At 36.2% G+C, this 25997-nt stretch overlaps 1 protein-coding gene across 2 annotated transcripts in view; it reads left to right on the forward strand.

Moving 5' to 3' along the window:
- Positions 1-25997, forward strand: part of PPP2R2A (protein phosphatase 2 regulatory subunit Balpha) — a 92819-nt gene that overhangs the window by 43740 nt on the left and 23082 nt on the right. For both annotated transcript variants that reach the window (XM_047717388.1, XM_047717387.1), the window contains one exon: positions 14145-14242. In XM_047717388.1, coding sequence (XP_047573344.1) covers positions 14145-14242 — 98 coding nt within the window. The remainder of the gene's footprint in view (positions 1-14144; positions 14243-25997) is intronic.

Consider the following 25997-nt stretch of genomic DNA (forward strand, 5'->3'; position numbering starts at 1 on the left):
TTTAGCTTCAGGCTCCAGGGAGCTTTGCTGGACCATTTGGAGAACTTTACCTAAGCCAAATTGGCCTCAGTAGCTTAGAACTAGAATTGGTAAATGCTTGTTTCTTTGTGCAGCAAAGCCCAAACCCCTGCTGACACCTTTTGCTTACCAGTGTGCCTACTGTGTGCCACATTCAGTGCTCATTTCTTTACGTTTATTGCTTGGTTAGTCCTCAGAGCAACTCTGAGAGATAGGTATTTAAAGATGAGGAAGGTGAGTCTTTAAAAGCCTTAGTTACTTCCTCAGGGTCATACAGGCAGGTGAAGTGAAGAAGTGTCCAGTATGACTTCTCATTTCTTGAACAAGTTTCTTAGAGATGGGGCCCCAAGAATGTATTACAGGTGTGCTAAGATAATGATCACTTGATCCTGGGGGATGCCTACTGGGCTGGATGGGGTGGGGGAACTTAGCTGACTAGAATGTCTGACTGAATAGATATGACCAGTCTAATCTTTTATACTGGTGTGCCATACAAATACTGTATTCTGTGTATGTGCTGACATGAGGAAGATAGAGATGCACTGGCGGGCTCCACTGAAAGCAACAAGAGTCAGCAAGAGAGAGCATTTGTCCCCACTTCTTACAGCCATCCTCCAGTCAGCCTTTCTGGCTATAGTAATAAGTGCTAGTCAGTGGCAAGTGGGAAAGAGTGTTAAGAGAGTCTGGAAGGGAGACAGAAAGAAATGGTTGGAGCCCACTCCCCCCCAGGGTGAGTGGGTCAAGACCTTATTTACGTAACAGGAACAAGAGATTCCTAAAGGGAGTGCACACACATAACTTGCTTTTAGGCCATAATAAAATGTTCTTAAATCTTGAATATACCGCATTTGTGGGAGGAGTGGACGGACCTTTGAGTAAAGGTAACAAAACCTTTGAGCTCCCTCTAGAGGTCAACAGTGAGAAAGGCGCATCATAATGGGAAAAAACTGAACCTATAGCTCGCCTTCATGAAAGAAGCTAGCAAGAAACTAGCATTTTATTGATGCAGTGTTTGGAAAAATATTTTCTTTGGGGAGTGGTTAGCTACCTTTGAGAAGAAATTTGGGTTAATCATAACTGTAATAAGCTATGCGGGGTCAATCCTAATATTCAGTGTTTGCTGTATTTTAGGGTATATTGAACTAGTAAAGGAGAAAAGATCTTGAAAGTAGATTGTGTACAAACAAAAGAGCATGCTTCTTAATGGGAGCTCTGAGTGTTGAAGCAAACCGGATGAAAATGAGAATGAATTTCTGTGCTATCAGAACATTCTGACAGCAGGCCTTGACTTTAGCAGAGCTAAACGTGATCACTATACCCGCTGTGTTCTTACCCCACCTCCCCAACTTCTGAAAAGAAGAGAGCATTGAGTACCAGAAGGTTGATATGCCGAAGTCCAAATTGCAGGCGTATGTTAAAACCTAAGAAAGCTAACATAAAATTTAAGTTTTAGAACCTCAGCTGACCAAATGAAAAATATGTTTGAAGACAGAAATCTTAGTTCTGGTCAGATACCCCATGGATGAGAATTTAGTTACATTGCTGACCTTTACCGAATGTACTCCTCTTGTTCTCAGTATGGTTTATTCTTCTCTTCAGAACTCATACATAGTTAGTATGTATAGAATGAAAAAGTTAGAAGTCATGTTCAGTTTGTGGTAATATTAAGAATATGTGAAAATTACACATTTTTTAAAGATTCTTGAAGTGCTCAAAAAAAACAAAAAACAACAAGGGTGGGAGCATCCCATAGAGGGATGCAGGAGCCTGCCTGAAAGAGCTTTCATTGACCAAATCTGGAATAATTTGAACAATACAATAAATAATATAGTAAGAGTATAACCCAGAGTATGAAATAAATAAATATGAATTCATATAGATAAATAACTAAATAAGTGGGGGAGGGAGACAAATTTCTCCAACAGAAGAATTTCAAGTAATTTATGTAGATACTCCTCAAAGGGGTGGGGCTTAACAACCCCCCCCCCCTCCTTATATGTGGGCTGCATTTAATGACTTCCCACCTTAGGGGGGGAGGGGATGATTTTATAGTGGAGAAACCTGGCAGTCATCAGTAAATAATACTGTTAAAATGTACCCTTGCCTGATGGGATAAGAATGACATTACACCTCTGTGATCTTCCTGCCAGTAAGCCATAATAGCAAGTGTGGCCATGAGAAGAACAGTCTCAAATTTAGGGACATACTGTAAAGCACCTGGCCAGTACTCCTCAGAATTTTCAAGGTCATCCAAAACAAGGGAAGTCTGAGAAACTGTCACAGACCAGAGGAAGCTAGAGACAAGAGGACTAAATGTAATGTGGGATCGTGGAACTGAAAAAGGACACTAGAGAAAGTGACTGCAATCTGAATGAAGTGTGGAGTTCAGTTAATATCCCAGTGTTGTTCTTCAGTTGTGACAAATAAACCATAGCAAATGTAAGATGCCAGGAAATAAGGAAGGACCTAGGTGAAGGTATACGGGAACTGTCTTTGGGACTCTTCCGTAATTCTAAAATTATGCTAAAGTTAACTTATGGAAAACAAAGATTCAGCTTGGTTAACTTTTGTGCTATGTAACTTTGGTTCAGTGATGTTTGAAAAACCATCCTGTGTCTTGAAATATGGGGAACTTCTCTCTTACGTATTTATGCATTATCACTTGGAGTTAAGTAGCATGTGACTTTTGTGTGTGTGACTTTAAAAGCGAGAAAGGCCTCATCTCAAAAGAGTGAGTAGTGATCAGTGAGTGACTCAAGAATCTCTAGTACCATGGTTAACTGCTCTAGCAGTGGTGGGAGTTGAATAGAGCAGAATCATGCTACATACACTGCCTCAGTTCTGTTCTGATTTCACCATTGATTGGCTTATAAGTTACAGAAAGTAACTTATGTTAAATCAGTGTTGTTGATGAATTCCGGGTTACAAAGAAACAAATCTGAGATCCATTTTGTCGGCAGTGCATTCTGGACTAGTGGACTGACAGAGAGAGATACATGGTCATGGGTGGAGTTACTTAGCATTTGCAGATGTGTTGTCCTTTCAGGTCTTAAAATTTTCTGTATTCCAAGTTGCCTGATAAAAGCACATTATTTTTCTCCAGCCATTTTTTGTTCTGTTTTCTTCCTTTCCTAGATGTGTTAAGTATTTGAATACATGGTATATGCTGTGTGAAAGATAAATCCTCTGAAGAGAAAAATCATCTTTTGGTGTTTCTTTGCAAATGAAATTTCTTTGCAAATTTTGAAGTTCATAAATGACTTACGATCGAATTATATCTTATAGTACAGTTGAGACTACGTCTCCAGGGGTCTTTTACTTCTTGCCTAATGGTTAATGAAGGGCCAAGGGAAAAGAGTAGAAAGGGAGGAGTATTGCAAGGAAAATTAGAGCAAAATGTGAAAGGATATTAGCAGAATAAGAACATTGGATGTTTCCCTTATATTCTCTGACACTTTAGATTACTGAAGATATTAGTGAACATCTTTATACATTTTTAAAATTGTTGGATTATTTCAGTAGGATAACTTCTGGAACCTGACATAAAGTTCCAAGAGAATCAGTGCTTTGTGGCTGTCTATACAAATTACGAAATAGTTTTCCAAAATAACCAGATACACTTCTCTCTACAATGTAAGTAGAACAGTTTATATTTTTTCTCTTGTTTGGTAGAAAATGATGTCTTATTTAAAAATTAATTTACTTTTGAGTGGATATTTTCTTAGATTTTACCAGTATTGCTCTTCTGTGAATTGTCTTATCATGTTGTATATTAACTGTTTTTGGAAATACAAGCATTTTTTTCCTAGTCCACTTGTCTTTAGTTATTGTGTAAAATCACATTTTCTTTTATTACATCTATATTGATTATCTCTGGTGTATTTCCACCCCTCCAAAGATCTGATACAAATTTTTTTTTTTTCCCTGATGGGCCACATACAGAAGGGCTAAAGGATGGGGGTAGGAAGGGTGATACTTCAAGCAAGGCAGACAAGACACCCAAGCTAGAGGAGGTATAAGAGTGAGCATAAGTATAAATGTGGAAGCTCTATGTAAAACGTCATGTTTTCTAGAGAATTTGGCTAGTGCTATGGAACTAGAAAGGAAGATGGTATAATCAGGGGAAAGGTTCATATTGTTCTTAAAATTTGCAAACAATGAAATTCACCCTTTTAGCGTACAGTTCTTCAAGGTTTGATTAAAAAATACACACACACACACACACACACACACACACACAGACAGATGGGGTGCCTGCGTGGTTGAGATTCCGACTCTTGGTTCCAACTCAAGTAGTGATCTCAGAGTGGTGAGATCGAGCCCCGTGTCTGGCTCCAGGCTCAGCGCGGAGTCTGGTGAACACCCCCCCTTGCTTTCAGTCTCCCCCTCCACCTTGCAAGCATGTGCACTTGCACGCGCATGTGTTCTCTCTTCTCTTTCTAAAATGAATAAAAATAAATCTTTAAAAAAAAAAACCCATACAGACATAAGTTACTACCAAGATGAAAAGCAGTTATATCATTCCAAGAGGTTTCATGTCCCTTTGTACTCAACCTCTACCCCATTCTTAAGCAAGCACTGATCTGTTTTCTGTCCCTCTAATTGTACCTTTTCCAGAATGTCTAGAATGGAATTATATAGTATGTAACCTTTTAATATGGTTCCTTTAGCTTTAGCACAATGCATTTTGAGTTTAATTATATTATTGTTTGTATCAGTAGTTGCTTTTTATTGCTGAGTGTTATTTCATTGTATGGTTATATTGTATTCTCTTTATTTCCCAGTTGAGGGTCATTTTGGATTGTGTCCAGTTTATTGTGATTTCGTCCAGTTTCTTGTTTTTCATCCAGTAAAGCTGCATAAACGTTTGCATCCAGATTTTTTTATGACCATAGGTTTTTGTTTCATTTGGGTATCTAGTATTGCGATTACTAGGTCACATGGTGTTTTAACTTCATAAACTGCCAGACTTTTTCTCCTTTTCCCCAAAGTGGGTGTGCCGTTCCCATCAGCTATATGTGCGAGTTTCTGTTGTTCAGTATTGGCACTAGGCATTGTCATCTTTTTTCTTTTTTAAATTTTAGTCATTCAGATGGTGTGTAGTGGTGTCTCATTTCCTTTTTTTTTTTTTTTTTTTTTTCCAAAGCTTGAAAGCTTGTAGAGATTAATTTTTTGTCAGAGTTTCCAGGTTACTTTTATGGTAATGGCTATAGATGTATTAACCTGGTCTTCCTGTCTGAGCTCTGGAAACAAATTCCATAATGCTCATTGTTTATTTAGGTCTCACAAGTAAGATCAAATATGCTTTGTTATTTTTTTTAAACTCAGTGATACAATGTAGACAACATTCTTAATACAAATAGATAATACTGTTTTGGACTGAGAATGTAAGGTATACATGGACAAACTCTGGAGGGATATATACTAATATAATAGGTTCTCTCAGAAGTGGTGTTAAGAGTGATGATTGTCTTTATTTATAAAGCAGTTTGTGTGATTGAAACAGAGTAAAGTTATTATAATTCCATTACAGATCTTACAGAAATCACAGTGTATATAAATACATCAGATACATATTTTATAATTTCACAAGTTTGCTGAAAGACTATTTAGCTTTCATCTGTGGTCATCTCTTAGTAGCGGGATTTCATGTTTTCTTATTCTTTCAGTTATTTTTTAAGTTAAAGTGATCGCTGTTTTTTTTTTCCTTTTTCTTTTTCTTCTTTTTTTTTTTTTTAACAAAGACACTTGTCTTAAATATTTGTCTTAAATATTTATATACTTAGGTTCCTGTTAAGTTTTTTTTTTCGGTATTCTTATTGCGGTATATTCGGTATTCTTATTTTTATCTTTTGCCTTAGAATTGTAAGATTACCAGGTGGTTAGTTAGAACCAGTGGTTCTTAATCTTTAACTGATTTTATTGTGGTTAGAGAATGTGGTCTTTAAATTTGTAATTAGAATTCTTTAAGAGACTGTCTGTGGCTCAGTGGATGAGTTTTTAGAAATTGCATAGTTCTTTGGAAGATATTAATTTTTTATATTAGTATAAAGTTCTCTGCAAGTGTGTATCATTTATGTCTTCTAGGTGTATACACTTTGTCCCCTTGTTCTTCAAATCTATCAGGCATGGAGAAGCATATGTCATTCTTACACTGTAGTTTAAATTTTTGTCAAATCTTTATCAGCTCCTTCATTTCTGATAACCTTGAATTACATATAGTAAAAATCTCTGGGTGTAAAGATTCATGACTGTTAACATCTCTACCATGCTTTTTTTTCTATTGATCTCTTTTTTACTTTAACCATGATTGGAGGCATTATTGGCATTTACTAGGCATGGGCCAAGTGTATTAGCTATTTGGCAGCTTGCAGGATGGTCTTGAACAAGGAAAAATTGTTCTGGTCTGCATGACTTAGAATATTCTGCCAAAAGTTCATGGTGCTGAAGAAAAAATCACCTACTCTGAGCCTAAAATACAACTTTCTATTTATCAGCTATTTTTTTAGTTAAACATGGGTTTAATGTACATACTGAGGTTTACTGTGTATATCAAGGGAATATTGTGCTTTGAAATATTAGAAATTTTTTTAAAGATTCTAGAAAGGGTGAGCTGGGAGGAAGGGCTGAGTTCGAAGCACAGAGCCCTAGGCACTGCTCAATTCCAGGTCCCTGAGATCATGACCTGAGCCAAAAGCGAGAATTGTATACCCAACTGCACCACCCAGGCACCCCTGAAATACTGGAATTTTACAAAGAATTCTCTGTGATTTTGCAAAGGCAGTCCCCAGTGCAGGCTATTGATAGTTTTTGAGTTATCACTATTATATACCTGTATAAGTCTGCATTTATAACTGATCTCTTATAGTTGTTATCCTACATGTAGTGTCCTCATGCTTGAACATTTATATAGTGGTCTTCAAAAAAAAAAAAAAGTATTTCCCACCTTTTTTTCTGGGACTGCAGTGTCCCATACGTTAGATAACTGTTTGTATCCCACAGGTCAGGTCTTTGTTCTTTTTTCCTGCTTTGCTCCTGCCTCTTTAAAATTTTCCCTCCCCTATTGCTAGCCCTTCAAATTCTTGATCTTTTCGACTTCAGTATTAATGCCATCTAGTGTATTTTTCATTTTTAGGTGTTCCTTCTTTGTCTTTCATAGTTCTCAACATGTTGATAATTCTGTGTTCTGGAGCATATTTAAAACAGCTATTTTAAGGTTCTTGTCTGGTGAGACCTTTATTCCATCCTTTTTGTCATTTCTGGTTCTGTTGGTTTATTTTTCTTCTGGTTATGAGTCACATATTCGTACTACTTTACATTCTGGTGAATTGGGGTTGGATGCCAAACAGTGTCAGTTTACGTTGTTGAGCGTTGGATTTTGTTCTAGCACATCGTTACTTGAGGTAAATTTGGTTGTTTTAACGTTTACTTTTAGCTTTGTTAGGACAGATTTCCATCTTTAGTGCTGATTTAGTCCACTTTTTTTTTTTTTTTAAAGATTTTATTTATTTATTTGACAGACTGAGATCACAAGCAGGCAGAGAGGCAGGCAGAGAGAGAGAGAGGAGGAAGCAGGCTCCCTGCTGAGCAGAGATCCCGATGTGGGGCTCGATCCCAGGACCCTGAGATCATGACCCGAGCCAAAGGCAGCGGCTTAACCCACTGAGCCACCCAGGCGCCCCTGATTTAGTCCACTTCTAAGGGGATGCTCTTCTGAAGACTTTACCTGGTGCCTCATTAATTGTGAGGTTTCTCTATTCCAGCTGGTAGGGATCCTTAACAATCCTGAGCCCTCATTAGCTTTCTGGTGGTTCTTTCCTAGGCCATATGGAATGCTCAGATGGGTATTCAGTTAAGGATCCTAAGTTTCCTCTAAATCCCTCCAACGTTCTTTCGGTACTCTGCCACGAATTGCAGCTGATTCTGCTTTCTCTAACCCCCAGTTTCTGTTACCACAACTAAGTGAGAGTGCTGGTCTGTATTTGAATTCTTTCTGTCTGACTACACTGTCCGAAAGTAAAGGGGATTAAATATATGACTCCATTTCTTTGTCTTGTCTAACAGTTCATAGTCCATGGTATTTTGTTCCTTTTTCTAGTCCTTCCCATCAGGAGGATCCATCCAGATTGTCTTATTTTCTTTTTCTCATGGCCAGAAGCAGAAGACCCATCCTAACCCTCTTCCTCACCCACATGTCAGAACTAATAATTATTTCCTCACCTAATACATAGAAATTATTGTTTATTACTACCATGTATATATATACCATAAGTTAATTTTCCCTTGTTTGATTTTTTTTGCTGAGAATGTTGTATTTCTGTACCCTGTTTATTTTACCACTTAAGAAATAGAGAAGGTAGGTAATGTTAGTCTGATGAAATAAAAACAGACCAATAATACTGCGGTTGTCACTCTTAACCACCACCAACTACCTACCACTCTGCTGCCAAACAAAAGCAGTTATTTTGCTTTCTTAGAATGAGATTTGGCTACTGATAGTTTAGAAGGAAAGTGTTGGAAGAAATGAGTTCCATTTTATATAATACATTATAAATTGTTGGTTTTTACTAACAGTATAGAAGATTTGACAGTAAAGGTAAAAAACATTGTGGATATTAAGTTTTCTTACTAAAAATTTGATGGTGCCTTGAAGTGATGTCTTTATATTGCTTGGAATTCAGTCTCTGCCTAAAATTACTGTGTGACTTAGTGCACAGGAAGGCAGTTGAAAGGGAGTCCTTTCTTTTTATTAATAACTATATTAGAATGTTCTTTTATGAGATTAACATAGGCAGTTTTTTCATTGTGAAATAACATTTTTATTGCCCATAGGCAGTATCTTTCTTTTTTCTTTAAAGGAGGAAGTTTTTGTTCTTTGAGTTTTGTTGTTTGTTGCTATTGGTATGGGAGAACATAGCCTAGTTGATGTGTTACACTGAGACATCCCTTGAGTTTAGTAGTGTGACTCTTAACAGTGAGGTTAATGTCTTTGCTTTTAAAAGCATGTTATAGTTACTTTAGTCTCTGAAGTGTTCTCAAGTTTTCGTTAATAGTTTGTTTAAAAAGTAGTATCCAGGAATCTAAATTTTCATGAAACACATTTATATTTTCATCCTGCTGCTCCTTGGGGCAGCAGTCCATGTTTTGTAAGATAGTTTTATTTTACCCATAACTCATTGTTTAAAGGTTCAAAAGTAGCTTCGGTCTGGCATTCTTGGCTTTGCGATAGAAGTCAGGGTCTGTGCTCTAATGTTTTAGACTTTCACTGTCCAGTGTGGGAGCCAGGTGTGGCTTCTGATGATAGTATTAAACAGTGCAGATACAAGACACTTAAATTATAACACAGTTTTGTAGAATAACCCTGTTGTGGACTTACAGATCGCCTCTATTTTTTTAAAATGGTATGGAACATTAAAAGGATTATTTTCTAGGAGCGAATTTATTATAATTTTCCAAAAACTGATAACCTGTATTTGGTCAACATTGCCAGTATATAGTGTGATAAGGGAGCACTCTTTTTAGAGCCATGCTTCTTCCTCACCTTTTGTGCATCATGGTACCCCTAGAAGGCAATTGTGTCAGTATGGCACGCTGAGGTAAAAAGTGTTCAGATGGGAGGTTAACAGATTTGGGTGCTTTGCAGTATCCAGTCAAACTCATAATCCATCTTAGCACACCAGTAGGCCGTGGCCTGTGCAGTTCAAAGCTCAGTTTCATAGTGCTCTTCATAAGTGAGGTTTTGTGGTTTTGTAGGCAGCGTTTGGTTTTGTTCTTCCTTTTATTCCTCCCTTTCATAGTCACATTTTCAGTGAGACCCTGTGAGATCTTGGCATTTCACCAGTCAAAAAACAACTTAAAAAGCATCATCCACAGACTTGGAGATTTAATAGGTGCTTGTGTATATTAGATGGTTCTTACGCTGATACATGTGGCTTAGCATCCAGAAATCATGATATTTATTTTCTTTTGGGGGGAAAGGATGAAGGAATGCCATTGACACCGTGCCTATTTAAATCCCATCACACAAACCACAAAAATACTTACCTCAAGTATGGCTGTATTAAATACATGAAGTATAAAAATCACAGCAAGGAGGCTACAAGTCTGTCCACCTACCCCTTCACCAGAAACATTGCTCTACACTGTTTAACTAAGCAGTGATTTGGTTGACTATTCTGAAAATTTCTCTTTGTCTGTTGACTTTGGCAAGACGAATAATAGCAAACACCAGTATCTTAAGAATATCTAAATTGAGAAAGTTGTATGCCTTTCACCCATCATTTCTCTTCCTTCCGAAAGGATTTAAAGTAGGTTGATTTCTGTGGTGTATGGTATCTTTATCTTTGGTTCCTGCCCTTCCCTAATGTTCAGTGTCTTTGGATTCTTAGGCCAGTTATTAGTTGTTTATAGGATTTCTCAGCCTGTCAAGTGTGCCTGTTAAAATTTTTTGTACTCTTGCTGCAGAGTTGTTTCAGTATTAAACATTTATAACATCACTTTACTTTGGCATTCTAGCTGTTAGAAAATAACCATTCCTGGGATGAGTGACCATTGTGAGAACACATTTCTTTTTTTTTTCCTTTTTCAAATTTTTATTTAAATTCTAGTTAACATATGTAAGAACAGATGTGTTATTATTCTTGTTGCAGCTTGCACTAAAATACTGGTCTTTTTCTGTTCTTCTCTCCCTCCTCTACTCCCCCCCCCCCCCCCCGCCCATGGGCTCTCTGTTACAGGTGCACAGACACAGACCTACACACTTACTTTGCTTCCCCTCCCTATCACATATTCAGTGACTGCATTATAACTTGCTTCGTGGACCAATACTGTCTTAAAATTTTTGTATTTTTATTTTTTTATTTGACAGAGAGACAGCGAGTGAGGGAACACAAGTGGGGGGAATGAGAGAAGGAGAAGCAGGCTTCCCGCTAAGCGGGGAGCCCGATGTGGGGCTCAATCCCAGGACCCTGGGATCATGACCTGAGCCAAAGGCAGACGCTTAACAACTGAACGACCCAGGTGCCTCCAGTATTGTCTTTAGTACCTAGGGGTAGTGTATTAAAGGCTGCTTTATTACTTGATCCCTGTTCTGTCTTCTAAGGATTATTTAGATGTGGATTTCCCATCACCACCATCCCCATTCCACATCTTTCTTTAGCCCTTTTTACTATAACAACCTCCTTTCTGACTGATCATCTCTCGGTTTTTTTTCCTGTCCCGGTCCTCCAAGAAGGTTCATTGGAAATAGAGCCCATCTTGCAGAATACCTATCCCTCCTGCTTTTCACTACTCAGCTGGGAAGCTGGTCAGGCTAGTCATACCATCTTCATTGACATGTATTAAGGTATAGCCATGACAGCTCATCTACTAAACAAGCAGTTGTGATTTAAGTGAATGCAACAATTTGTACCCGGAAAAAAGATGAAATAATGTAAATACTGAGCAAATCCTGCCTATTATTTGTTAGATGAATAGAAAAATGAATCTGGTGTTAGGTGTGAGCATTTTACCAAGTCAAGAGTTTTAGAGTTCATTTGATGCAGCGTGACTTTATATTCAAACTAAGTAGTTCATTTGGTGCATTAGCCAAAGAAACCATAAACTAGCAGTACATTAGGGGAACTTGGCTGAGTTGGACTGACAGCAGAAGCAATTTATGCTTGTCTGAGGGCCTTGAATTTATTTACTTATTTATTTATTTAAGATTTTATTTATTTATTTGACACAGAGAGATCATGCCCTGAACTGAGGGCAGAGGCTTAACTTGCTGAGCCACCCAGAAGCCCCTGAGGGGTTTGAATTTAAAGATAATTTTATTATGTATGATTTTTACCTTCTTCCCCAATTTTAGAACCTAACCTTCAAATAAGTGAGTCCATATATTCTGTCTGATATTGTTAGCTCCTCCTTACTTTCTGTCTCAAACTGTACTGTAATGTACTTTGAGTGAGGGGACTTTGTATGTTTTTAGTCATTTAACATATTCAGTACAGAAGTAAGTACAGTACACAGCACCAAATAGAATGGCTTTAATGTTTGATTTCTTTCTTTCTTTCTTTCTTTTTTTTTTATTAAAGATTTTACTTATTTGTTTGACAGAGATCACAAGTAGGCAGAGAGGCAGGCAGAGAGAGGAGGGGAAGCAGGCTACCCGCCAAGCAGAGAGCCTGATATGGGGCTCTCCTGGGATCATGACCTGAGCTGAAGGCAGAGGCTTTAACCCACTGAGCCACCCAGGTGCCCCTAATGTTTGATTTCTTAATTTGTCCCATTGCTTGTGCAGTAGTGTGTTGATCAGTATTTACATATTAAATATTTAATATTTACAGTGTAGCTTTTCCAATGTTATTTTATTGTTGATCTTTAGTTTTTTACTATTGTGATGGGAAAATATACTTGGTGTGATTTCAGTCTTAAATTTGTAGTATTTGTTAGGTCTCTTTTTATGTGATTTAATCAGGGGATTCTCGGTACTTGAAGAAAATATGTATTCTGCTTTTCTTGTGAATGTTTTATATGTATATTTTAGAATCATGTATTCTGAAGTATGCTTCAAGTAAAAAATGTTCTTGAAAAAAAAATTTTAACTAAGGGTATTCATTTAAAATCATGTCAGAGGTGAGGTGAGTGGGGGGATGGGTGAAGCAGGTGAAGGGGATTGATAGTAAACTTAATCATGATGAGCACTGAATATAGAATTGTTGAATCATTATATTGTACACCTGAAACTAATATAACACTATATGTTAACTATGCTGGAACTAAAATAAAAAACAATAAAATATAGAATGGCTTTAAGAAGTATTTACATGTGTTTGGCTTTACAGAGTAGTGCAGTTTATTCAGTTTACAGCTTTATGTTACATATGCAAACACCAAACTTAATCTTTCCTCCTGATACCACTGACCATGGTAGGCTTCTGGAATAAGGTTTTTAACCTGGAGGTGGGGTGCTGTCCATGCCTTCTGAAAGGTATACGCAAATTTTTGTGCACACTTAAAACATACGCACTTACATGCTGTGTAACTTGCAGTAGAGTCTCAAGAGTGTTCCAAAAAGGTAAAGTGTCTTGGACCTAGGCAACGGAGAAATCAAAGAAAGCTTTCCAAAATCAAACTGGTCTTGGAAAAATCACTAAAAAGAAAACTATAAAATGCAGTGTTGTACGGGTTATTGATAAAGATATGTTAGTAATTTTAAAAATTTAAGGTAGACCGCATTCTTTATTATATCAAGTCAGCATCTTTAAATTCTTACAGTAAGCCTGTGTAGACCAGAAAATGACTCTTCTCTTGTAGGAAGTTTACTTACTTCAAGTGCATATGACGTAGTATTTAGTAATTTGGCTTAATACTTTGTAGTGAAGAACTTGTTAATAACAGTGGTAAGTTTTACACAGTAGTTGCTTTATCTTAATGCCTAATTCTGTAACTTGGATTTTTTTTTTCCTTAGCAAAATGGCTCTAGTGTCAAAAAGCAAGTGAAAAACCCTTTAATTTTATTTGAACTTAACTGTGCGACTAGCACTGACTTCAGGTGTAACATGACTGATTCTAGTAGCCTTTGTGTTGCCACAAGAGCTGTGCAATATTGAAGGTGCAGTAGTGCAATGCATTTCTGCTGTATGTGTGTTCTGTTTGCAGACTTTTGTTTGAGAGGCCATAATTTGAATTAATAATTTTACTATTCTATCTGAAATCATTTTTACATTTAAAATTTTCCCCCATTTCAGTTATATCTGCTTTAATTTTGTAGGCTGCCTTTGGGTTTGCATAAAGAACTTTATCAGAAGTATATAAGAAAGAAAATTAACAGAATTATTAATGTTTAATGATGCAATCAAAATGTTTCACAAATTGTTTTAGTGAAATACCAGTAACCCTCTAGTATTTAAGTATTTATTACTTCTGTTCTTATTAAAATATTCTCATATTGATTTATTCTGGAGAGAGTGTTTCTTTGGAGAACCAAAATGTTCATGAAAGAACCTTAGAATTACTTATTTCTGATGATGGTTTGATCTATATGCTTGGAACATGTTAGGGAAAACATGCTAAGTTCTGAAACTAGTAAGTTGGGAAAGAAAAACTTATATTTTCTCTTTGTTTTTGTTTCAATTATACAGCAGATATAATTTCTACGGTAGAATTTAATCATTCTGGAGAATTACTAGCAACAGGAGATAAAGGTGGTAGAGTTGTCATCTTTCAACAGGAGCAGGAGGTAAGTGTTTAAAGTTTAATATCTAAATTTCAGTTTGCTCTTGGGGCTAGAACTTGTGTTGCACTGAAGTATCTCATCGAAGGATGTTGGCTTTTTTTTCTTTTAAAGAAGTACCTGTTTATTCAAGCAGAATATCTTAACTGATAGATAGCTCTGCTTTTCTTAGCTTTGTGTGTGTGTGTGTGTGTGTGTGTGTGTGGTTTTGATTTAAAAACACAGCACTTTAATTGTTAGAAGATTTGGTTAGAGAAAGGAGTGGGAAGTGGTGGAATTAATCCAAGAGTTGAACTGGTTTTGAAGCCTTGGTCCCCTGTACCCCCCCCCCCCCAAAAAAAAAACTCGGTAAAGCAAAATTGCTTTGTTGTCTTCTCAGTGCCTAGTTTGCTTTGTGTAATTGGGGGTGGGAGGCTAGTTTAAAGGAAAAGCTGCTCACTTATTTTGATAATTAGTTCATACTAATACTGTTACTATGATTTAAATCGGTTTTAAATGACAATTGCATGTATACCTATGTAATGTAATTTTATAAGCTCAGTACCCTTTTTAAGATGAGTTGATTTGAAAATTGTTTCCTTTTCTCTTTGAAGAAAGGAATTTCTCATTCAAGACTCTTGAGATTAAAGTGAGTTTTATTTTGTTTGGGTATAGCTTAGGCACACTTCTAAATCCGATTGACAGGATTTCTCACTAAAATTTTATGCTGAACAGAATTTGTCACACTAGATTTTCCCTTGCTCTCTCCCACCAGTTATAGATCAAAGCTTAAACCTTATTTAAAATCATTTGCTTTGAAACATCCTGTCCCTGTCTATAGATCCAAAGAGGGTTAAAATAATGTGCATAAATTGCAAGGGTTTACAAAGAGATGTCTAAATCATAACAGGGAGTTAGGTTTTAAAGGATTGTGAAGTTCCTTAAATAAGCAAAGAATCTAGTAATAATACTACTACTTTGCACTTCTATAGCGCCTTTGACCTGAGGATCTCAAAGTGCTTTACAAACACTAATGAATTAATCCTCACAACACCCCAGTGAGGTAGGTAATTTAATTTTAAAAGAAATGATTAATAGTGTCTGATTAGAAGATGCACAAACACTAAATATGTCTCCTTTTATTATTTTTTTGGTTGGAAGACAAGATGAAAAGACTCCAGCTTTTCTTGTCAGAGACTGTTCTTGTGGGAAGTGGGGTTGGGGATGGGGGCAACATCAATTTTCTGTTCCTGTTTCAAGCAACTAAAATCTTGACCACAGGAATCTTGAAATACATAGAGTTGAAATGGAACCTTACAGATCATTACAGTTTCCCTTTCTTTACAAGTAAGAAAGTCAGGATACTAAGAGATCACTTGATTAGTGGCAGAACTAACAACTAGAACCCAAAACTTTTGACACGTAATCTTTTCAGTATTCTTCAGTGTCTTTCATGTTGGATAACCAAAAAAAGGAATGTTAATTTTGTTACTCAGAATTTGAGCTGGCATTCCCCTAAGCATTCTGTGCCCTTGAGTGTTTTTGCCTTTTTTTTTTTTTCCTGGAAGTGAAAGACTTGTCTATGCTTTGCTTCTATTCTAAAGAAAGGTATTTGGAGCTCTCGATAAATGTACTCAAGAGTAACAGTTGCAGCTGTCAGTAATACCTTAAATTGGAATAAAAGGTCTAACACGGAGTTACTTGAAACTGCTTGAACTTTACTTGTATTGGGAAACAAAATTTTTGAAGCAGATAATTTTTTTTTGTGAAATGATATAGGAGATTCTAAAGTACTGATACTTATTTTTAGGATTTTATTTATTTGGTAGAGAGACAGCGAGAGGGAACACAAGCAGGGGGAGTGAGAGAGGGAGAAGCAGGCTTCCTGCGGAGCAGGGAGCTTGATGTGGGGCTCAATCCCAAGACCCTGGGATCAGGACCAGAGCCGAGGGCAGACCTTTAACGACTGAGCCACCCAGGCACCCCTAAAGTACTGATATTTAAAATACATGCCCTGATAACGAGAATCAGCAAAATGACTTTTTGAGAAGGGCCACTGGTATCTATCATTCTTAACTGCGTTTAAGAATTCAAGTCGAATTCATTATCTAGTACTTCAGATTAGTAGTGTGTCCACTGAGAATTACTTAGTGTGAGTATCAGTATTTTTAAGTGATAGATTAAATAATGATGATGTAGAGATTGATTTCCTTCTCTGAAACTTGATCTTGTTAATATTAATTTGGTGCCTGTTACCTAATTTATTTTCCACATTTTAAAGCCATATCTTTTACTGGAGCTTCTAGTATAGTGCTGTATTCAGGACAGTCACTGTTTACGTCACTGATACTATATGTGCTGCTTACATCTAGAGGCACCTTTATGTCAGTACCTAATATATTTAGATTTTTATGAATTCACACTTATTACATCTGTGAAACAGTGATACAGTTTGAAAAGTGGCCCTTTCCTAGTTTTTAGATAATCATAGGAAAAGTTTATATCAGAAGGCTACATTGTTTAGTTTAATAGCAGAGCTCTGGAATTACAACTTTGATTTCTAAATTTCAGTCCACCTTCTAACAATCACAGCTATTATGCATACATTTCAGGGCACACTGGTGCTTGTCCATGGAGCACGTCTTCACCTCTGTTGATGATGCTAGCCTGCTCTGTTTGCAAAACACAGTGGCATTTGCATTATTGTCTTTATCTTCTCACCCATTGGCTGGGAGAGAACTTCACTTAACTGACATATCAGACTGATACCTTTAACTCGCCTTTCTCACTTCTGTTGCGCTTCAAATGTGGCAAACCCCTGCCTGTCATCCTGTTAGGTACCTCTTGCTGCCTGTCCCTCTTTTCCCCTGTCAGAGAAACTAGGTATTCATTTTGAGGGTAGGTCTTCATTCAATTCAGTATATTTCAGCCTGGTGATCCTGTAACATTTTTTGCTGTCATTCAGTAATAACTTTTCTAACTGATATGTGCTTTTTTTTTTTTTTTTTTTAAGATTTTATTTATTTATTTGACAGACAGAGATCACAAGTAGGCAGAGGCAGGCAGAGAGAGAGGGGAAAGCAGGCTCCCTGCGGATCAGAGAGCCCGATGCGGGGCTCCATCCCAGGACCCTGGGAATCATGACCTGAGCCGAAGGCAGAGGCTTTAACCTGCTGAGCCACCCAGGTGCCCCTAACTAATATGTTCTTAAAGTTTTCTGTTTGATAGAATCTCTTGATAGAAGCAGTCATGTAGGGAAATTGAGGCACAAGGATAAGATGATTTCCATGAGGCATCCTTCCTCTTGTGTTTTGATATCCAATCAAGTGTTCATAGCATGTCCTGAAATAAGTCATCAGTCTTAACTAATTTATTGTCATAGCTTGTATGTAATAGCTTTTCACAACAAAGTAGATGGTGGGGTATATTTTTTTGATAATGAAAATATTAATACAGTTGTTCTTGGCTGATTCCAAAGCCACTGTTAGGTGTGCTTGGTTTCTGTACTTTTTAGGGGAGCTTTGTTTTTATGGGTGCTCAAATTAGGTGGTTTGCAGTTGTTGAAATAGCTGGTTTCCTCTTGACTTTGGATTGCTCAGATCTTCAGTTTTCTCTAAGGCTTTCTGATGTACATGATAAGTTAAAGTGTGTGGGGAGTGATTTTTTAAAGGAATAATTAAGGAGAAAGGTGAGAAGGAGAATTTTTCCTTTTTTTCAGTTCTTCCTAGATCATTATATAGCCTTTGGTTTTTGTTTTCTATGAGTGCTAGTAATTTGCCAGGATTTTTCTCCCCTCTCTGTCTCTGTCTCTCTCTGTTTGTTGCTTTGTGGTATTCCTAAAGCTGCTCAATAGGATATAGAAGAAACCTTAGAAATCATGCTTATCACAAAAGATGGGTGGGGGTTTAAAAGATTGAATTTTCTTTTTAAATTATTTGGAAGACTAGAATAGGGCTCAAAATCAACAAGATGTTTAACAGAATTTATTAATTAAATTAACTATAACTATAACTTTGTACAAAGGAGTTGATCTAGTTTGATGTTTAAGTGAAGGAATAGAACCCACTCACTGTTCTAGGGTGATGTGGCAGCATTCACTTAACGTGGTGTATTTACTGAGCGCCAATCAGAACAGCAAATTCAGCAGTGCCAGTGAGGAATGGTCAAAGGGACTGAGCCTGTAATAGCTGGGAGAAGAGATGATTTAGTCTTGATGTTTAGAGATATGCGTGAGAAGAAAATGATTAGTTTATTTTGTATGTGGAAATAAATGCACAAGAGCTGGATGCCCTTCTATCAGGAGTATTCTAGAAAGAATACACTAGAAGTTCAAGAAAATACCACAAATCAACATAATCTATTAAATGAGATTTCTTTTCTAAGCTACCAGGCTTTCACTCTTTTTTTTTTTTTTTTTTTTTTTTTTTCATTCTCTGTTTGACCTGTTTATGTTTTTCAGAGTGCAAAATACTGGAATTACCAAGGGACATATATTTCAGATGCAGATTCCTAGGCTGTGTCTCTGAATCACTAAATCAGAATGTCTGGAAGCATGAGATTCCACTTTTACTTTTTTTTTTTTTTTTTTTTTAAGTCCTTTGGGAACTTCACCTGATAGAAAATGTAAAATTGAAATTGTGTATATTCCACTACCAGGGTAATGATACAAACTCCAAAATATAGCTTCAGGTTTATATTACCTAAAAATACATTTAAACTGTTTTCCCAAGGTAGATCTTATGATACATAGAGAAAAATGCACAAAATCACAAGTGTATAGTTCTGTGAATTTTCACAAAACAAACACACTTGTGTCGCTCTTCCCCAGATCAAGAAATGGGATATTACTAGCATATCAGAAGCCTTTTCTGTCCTTTCTTGTCACTACTACCCTCTGCCAAAGCTGTGAACTTGTTTTGCCTGTATTGAACTTTATATGATGCATTCATAGAAATTAAATGCTAAAATTTATAGGATTTTTCAAGGGCTCTCCACCTTTGGTGTCATGGATTTTCTCCAGCCTGGTCAATTCCATGGACTTCTCAAAATGTCTTAGATGCATAAAATACATAGAAGGAAACTATATTGAAAAATATTTTCAAGGTTAAAACACATTGAGTAATACGTGTTTTTTGTGGACAGCAGCTGGGGTGTGATTTTAAAACCTGTCATTTCTATAGTGACAAAGTCACAGGTACTCCTAATAATGATGGTTTATCGCCTCTATCCATAATTAGAAGAAAAGCCGAATTTTAGCTGGACATTAGTGGGATAAATACGTAAACTTGCACCACATCCAAGTTCACAAAATCCCTGGGTTCTGTCCATGGATAAGATTGTAATAGGGCCCTGATTTAACAGTCCCTAGTAATGTAATCTTCTTTTAACCAATAAAGAGATTAGGGGCCCAGATGATGGGCCACAATCATACAGTTAATAAGGTGAACCCTTATTCCCTGTCCTGTTTACCTGCCTGTAGCTTTTCCCATTTCGACCTGGGTATAGCAACAGTAGTTTTTCTGCCAGGCCTGCCAAGGTCGCTAAATCTCAATTATAAATCTTCACAGCAAAATACTGAAGATGTATGCATACTTCCTATCTGTGTCTCAGTGTATCACCAATTTATAAATGACTTGAGATCAGAGAAGATAATTAACTTTTCTAAGATCACACAGCTAGCGAAGGTGGGTAAAAGCTAATTCTGTATAGGGACACCTGGGTGGCTCAGTTGTTGGACGACTGCCTTCCGCTCAGGTCATGATCTCGGAGTCCCAGGATCGAGTCCCGCATCGGGCTCCCAGCTCCATGGGGAGTCTGCTTCTCCCTCTGACCTTCTCCTCGCTCATGCTTTCTCTCACTGTCTCTCTCTCAAATAAATAAATAAAATCTTTAAAAAAAAAAAAAAGCTAATTCTGTATAAGTTGTTAGAATACCCACAACGCTGAGTATTGTTTTCAACAAATGAAAAAAATCTGTCTCTGCTAAGTAATGAGACTAAGTGGTATAAATCACACAGGAAAATCAGGTTCATCCCTTAATAATAATGAGGAAAGTACTGGATCTTAGCTTTTTAATAGTAGCCATTAATGAATGATGTCTTCTCTGTGGTAGGCTTAAGGAAGGAAAAATTAAAAAGTTTGAATTGATAGTTTAAATACCTGGAGAAGTTGTAGTCTTCATTTCTGTTTGTTCATGGATTCATCCAGCAACCTCACCTCGTTCATCTGTCTGTCTCCACATTTCTCTCCAACCAGCTGTCACACACTTATAAACTACCTATTAATTTTTGAGGTTCTATCTCATTTAGAATATTATATTTTTCAAAAGTGGATTATCACTTAAAAAAGTACCTTTGCTGATTGCTGAGCTTGTCAGAATGATGGTCACTAAACAACTGTTAGACAAAGTAGGATTCATTTAAGTGTTATTTTTCTTAACACTAGATTAGATCTTGAAAGAATATTTTGACATATTAAAGTAAAATTACTTTTCCACTTCACCTGTTGCCCAGAAATTTGAGTTAACCATATTTCTTATATTGTCCTCCCCAAATTCCAAGCAACAAACAGATCAAAATCTATGAAACTAGTAATACCCAGTAATTTTAGAATTTACTTTTTCTTCCCTCTTCTATCATCTCAACATCATACAATACTACTTCATTGTATTTTTCTCCTAAGTAATTTTTTATCTCTAATTAAAAAGTCATGGGGATGCCTAGGTGGCTGTCGATTGGATGTCTGCCTTTGGCTCAGGTCATGGTCCTGGGGTCCTAGGATCAAGCCCCAAATCGGGTTTCCTTCTCAGGGGAGAGTCTGCTGCTCCCTTTCTCCCTGTGCTGTCCCTCTATCTCAAATAAATAAACACAATCTTAAAAAAAAAGTCATCATACTCATTGTAGATAATGTAGGAAATAAGGACAAGGTGCAAAGAAAATATCTACAACTACCAAACAAAAACAAACACTTTTGGTGTGTTTTTAAGTTTATCTTTCTAAAATGATGTTATAATATATTTAGGGTGGTGTGGTTTTTTTCTCCCTTGCATAATGTATGTAAAGACCTTTCATGTCATTAAAGATTCTGAATCATCATTTTTAATGATTGTATGGTATTCCATTACTGATTCCATTTACTATTTAATGTAGTCTCTATTTTTAGATTAGATACTACCTAGAGTGTTTTATTTCTTGTTTTCTGTTCATTTTTTGTTTTCTATCATAAATGACGCTATAAAAATATTCTTCTGGTGGAATCTTTGAAGAACTTATTACTGCTTTAGAACCTTCTAGAAATTAAGTAGCTGGATCTAAGGTTGTGCACATTTTTAGTCATATTGGCCAGATCTCTTTTAGTAAATTTTACCGATTTATACTTCAACCAAAAATTTCTCAATAGAGATAAATAAAACAAATTGGTAGTTGAAAACATATTTTTTACTGGGTTTTAGTTTTACCTAACCTCGTAATACTTGGAGTTCTTAAAATTGTTTGCTCTATGCTATGTTTTTCTGTTGGTGTGTTTGTTAAAATGATTCTTATAGGCCACGTGTTGTGAGGAGAACAAGTTTTTTCATGAGGCTGTGTTTTTCAGTTTTGTGGATTGACTGCCTTTAACTTTTGTTCACTTTTTTGTTGTTGCTTTCCTGACTCTAAATTATTTAGACATTTACTCATATTTCATTTGTCCCATTTCAATTCATTATCTGGTTGAAATTTATTACCCTATTTAATATGGTTTCAGGATCTTCCCCGCCTCTGCTTTCTGTGCCACTCCCAAATGGACAGGCATGTGATTCCAACATACTTACTGAAAATCTTTTCACAATGATTGTTTTAAATGTATCTTTATGAAACAACTTTTTTTTTTTTTTAAAGATTTTATTTATTTATTTGACAGGGAGCACAAGCAGGGGGAGCAGCAAAGGGTGAGGGAGAAGCAGGCTCTCCACTGAGCCGGGAGCCCGACATAGGGGTTGATCCTAGGACCTTGGGATCATGTGTGACTTGAGCTGAAGGCACACGCTTAACCGACTGAGCCACCCAGGCTCCCCTCATTTTTCCCGTATTGTAATTGAGTTGTATAGACAGGTTTTGAAATTCACTGAAGTTGTTTCTTTCTCATATATCTCTTTATGTTCTTTTCAAAATAAATGACTTGGTCAGAATAAAGCGTGTTGGAGGTTTCCAAATTTGAGAAACTGACTTAAGGCTCCTTGATTTTGAGGCCATTATATGTTTAGCTGTATCATGTTGTTTCTACATCGCATGATGTGGATTGATTGGACTTCCTGTCTATCTGGAAGAAAAACTGATACTTCAACATTACTCACTTTCTCTTTTAATTCTCAAAACTGCCCTGTCACACCAAAGGTAGTGAGGATAAATTCTGTTTAACACGTGAGGAAATTGAGGTCTGAAGATTTTATATTTAATGAATCTGTGAGGTAAAAACACACAAAATTAGTAGAAAGAATTCTCCCCCCTTTTTCTAAATCTTAACATTAAGTGGGGTCCATCTGCTGAATCTTGAAACTCAACTCCTTAAGAGTCTAAAAAGTTGTCTATAAAGTGTATGTTTCTTAGTAAAGTATGTATATAGTAGGCACTCAGTGAAGGGGCACAACTTACTGAAAGTAATTTAGTAAGTTCCTGCAAAATCTTAAGGTATTCCACCACAGTCACTGTTATTGTGATCAGTTCATAAAATGTTTGAAATTTCTTTTTTTTTCTGTTTACATCATTGATGTAATTGGTGTTGTGATTTGATTTATTCTAGAAAGTTCCACTTGTTTGCATTGATAGTGGCTTGTTATCAGATATAAATTGATTTATCTCACTGTCCCTGAATGGTCCTTTTCACAAGTTTCTAAAACTCCTTAAACTACTTTGAAATAGAAAACAAATGATTCCCTGACAAACGTAAGATTAAAGTAGCATTACTAAACAGTAACTAAGTTTTAGTAGTGTTCTGTTTGGAAGCTTAAAAAATATCCATTCTCATTTATATGAAATGATTGAAGTATAGTTCATTTTTACTGAAACTTATGTATTGTTCAAGGAGCAGAGGAAATCCTACATTTTCAGAGCTTCATCTAAAAAGGAGGAAGTTAGTAAAAGCACAGTGTAGTTATTTATATTTAGAATTAACTGTTAATGGACTATCAGGTGATGTTCTTTTCCAAGATCATTTTTAATTCATTATACTTGATTTGTTTATCATGGAAAATATGAACAAATGTATCATTTTTCACAAAGAAAAAGATAAAAAATCCAAAATCATCCCATCTCATGAGTAAAAACCAATTTGTGCATGTTCTGGGTGTTTTTGTTACTGTTTTGCAGAATGAGAGAGAATCATGTTGAACATGTCATTCTGTAACTTTGAGTTTTTATATCTGTTGATGTTTACTCAGGTTTACTCAGGTTAATCTAAGTGAAGTGATGAGACTGTTACAACTATTGAAAGGAAAGGAATACATGTGTAGTTGGAAGAATATGTCCAGTCTGTTTTTATAACTTAAGTGACAAAAGTGCCAATAAAAATGTAGCTTGTGGGTACCGCAGAGAATGGGTACCAGGAAGCGTTGTGCCTAAGTTAATATGGTTGGCAAACATTGATTTGCGATTGAATGTAGTTGGCTCTGTAGTAATTTCATAAGTCGATTTGATGGACATTGAGGTTGTTTATGCATTAAGTTGATACATCTTTGCATATATTATACTTTGAAATGGAATTGTTGAGTATCTGTTATTTTTTAAGGCTTTCAATAAGTATTGACAAATTATCCAGAAAGGCTGTAAAAATTTATACTTCTGCTAGTAGTATATGATTTTGCCCATATTTAGAGGAACATTAAATTTTTTTTATTCATCAGTTTAAGGACAAAACATTGTTTCTTAATTTTGATTACTGATGATCAGTTATACATAAATATCTCACCATTTTTTATATAAATTATCAACTTTTGACCTTTGCCATCTTTCAAGGAAAGGTGTTAATATTTTTCCTAGTGACTTTTAAGGACTTTTTATACATGAAAGACCATAACCTGCTATCATAAGATACAATTTTCTTGCTAGTATGCTTCTTTTAACCTTTAAATATTTGTTTCTTAAGTTAGATATCAGCCTTTCTCTGTTCTTTGCTTGTGATTTATACTAAAAAGTTCTTCACTGTCAAGATACATAGAAATTCACCATTGTTCTTTCATTTTGGTGCTTTTACTTACTTTTAAGAATTTAATTTTTCCTTCTGAAATTTACTTTTGTATAAGAAATGAAGCTCAGTCCTCTTGTCCAATGGTTGGTTGGTTCTAACACCATTGAATTTTATTATTATTTTATAAATTTTGTTTTGGTTTGCTTAAGCCTAAGGGGCCTACTTGAGTGCATGACATACCATAGCAAGGTCCTCTCTTGAAGGAAACGAACCCGTACACATAGGTGTGCAGACGCACATACTTTGCACATCACCTCCTCCTCATTTGGATAATCATTTCAGTGTGTTCTTGTAAATATGTATTTTGTTTTTTTGTGTGCTGAATTCTTACTCAACTATAGCAAAATATTCTATAACATGGAACTTTTCAACCGTTTCCAACTATATGATACAGTATTGCCAACCATGTATATGTTGTTGTACAACGGATCCCTAGAAACTACCCCTCAGCCCTGCATAACTGAAACTCTATAACCACTGAACAACTTCCGGCCCCCTTTCTCCTCCCAGCCCCTGAACCACCATTCTCACTTGCTGTTTCTATGAAGTTGGCTACTTTAGATAACCTCATATATGTGGAATCATGAAGTATTTGTCTTTATCTGCCTGGATTGTTTGATTTGGAATTATTTCCTCCTGGTTCCTCTAAGTTGTAGTGTATGATAGGAGTTCCTTTTTATAAGGCTGAATAATATTCATGTGTGTTTGTATGTCACATTTTCTTTATTCATTTGTCCATCAATGAACATTTAGTTTGCTTCCACCACATGGCTGTTATGAATAATCTCTTTCAGATCCTGTTTCCCGTGCTTTCAGATATATACCTAGAAGCAGAATTGCTGTGTCACAGAGTAGTTTTATTTCAAAAAATCACTCCCTGGTACTGTTTTCAAAGTGGCTGCACCTTTTGTGTGCTATATTTATTTTTTACACTTTATTGAAATATACTCAAAAAAGCACACAAAGCATTAGGAGATTATTACACAGCAGACATCTAGGTCAAGAAAGAGATGGACCACCTGGGTGGTTCAGTCGGTTAAGTGTCCAGCTTGTGATTTTGGCTCAGGTCATGATCTCATGGGTCGTGAGATTGAGCCCCAAGTGGAACTCTGTGCACGTGGGGAGTCTGCTTGAGATTCTCTATCCCTCTGCCCTTCCACCCGCTTACGTGTGTGTGCTTTCTCTTCGTCTCTCTCTCAAAGAAATACATAAAACTTTAAAAAAAAGAAATAGAACTTCCTGCCCTTCTACATAACCCTTCTCATTCCCCTTCCAAGTCACTGATTTCTTCTTCCTCCCCCTATAAGCCTATTTATAAGCCTGTCTTCTAACACTTAGTTTAATCTATAGTTTTAGAACTTTCTATAAATAGAATCAGGCAGTAAGTGTTGGGTCTGGCCTTTTGTCTCAGTATTACCTTTGTATAGAAATAATTTGCTCACATTCATTGCTGTATAATTTCTTTTGTATTGCTGTATTACAGTTTATCCATTATGTTGTAGAAGTGTACATTTTGGTGTTTCAGTTTGTGGCTATTAATAAATGCAGCTATGAATATTCCT

This window comes from Lutra lutra, chromosome 2 (genome assembly GCF_902655055.1).
Source record: "Lutra lutra chromosome 2, mLutLut1.2, whole genome shotgun sequence".
Lineage (NCBI taxonomy): Eukaryota > Metazoa > Chordata > Mammalia > Carnivora > Mustelidae > Lutra > Lutra lutra.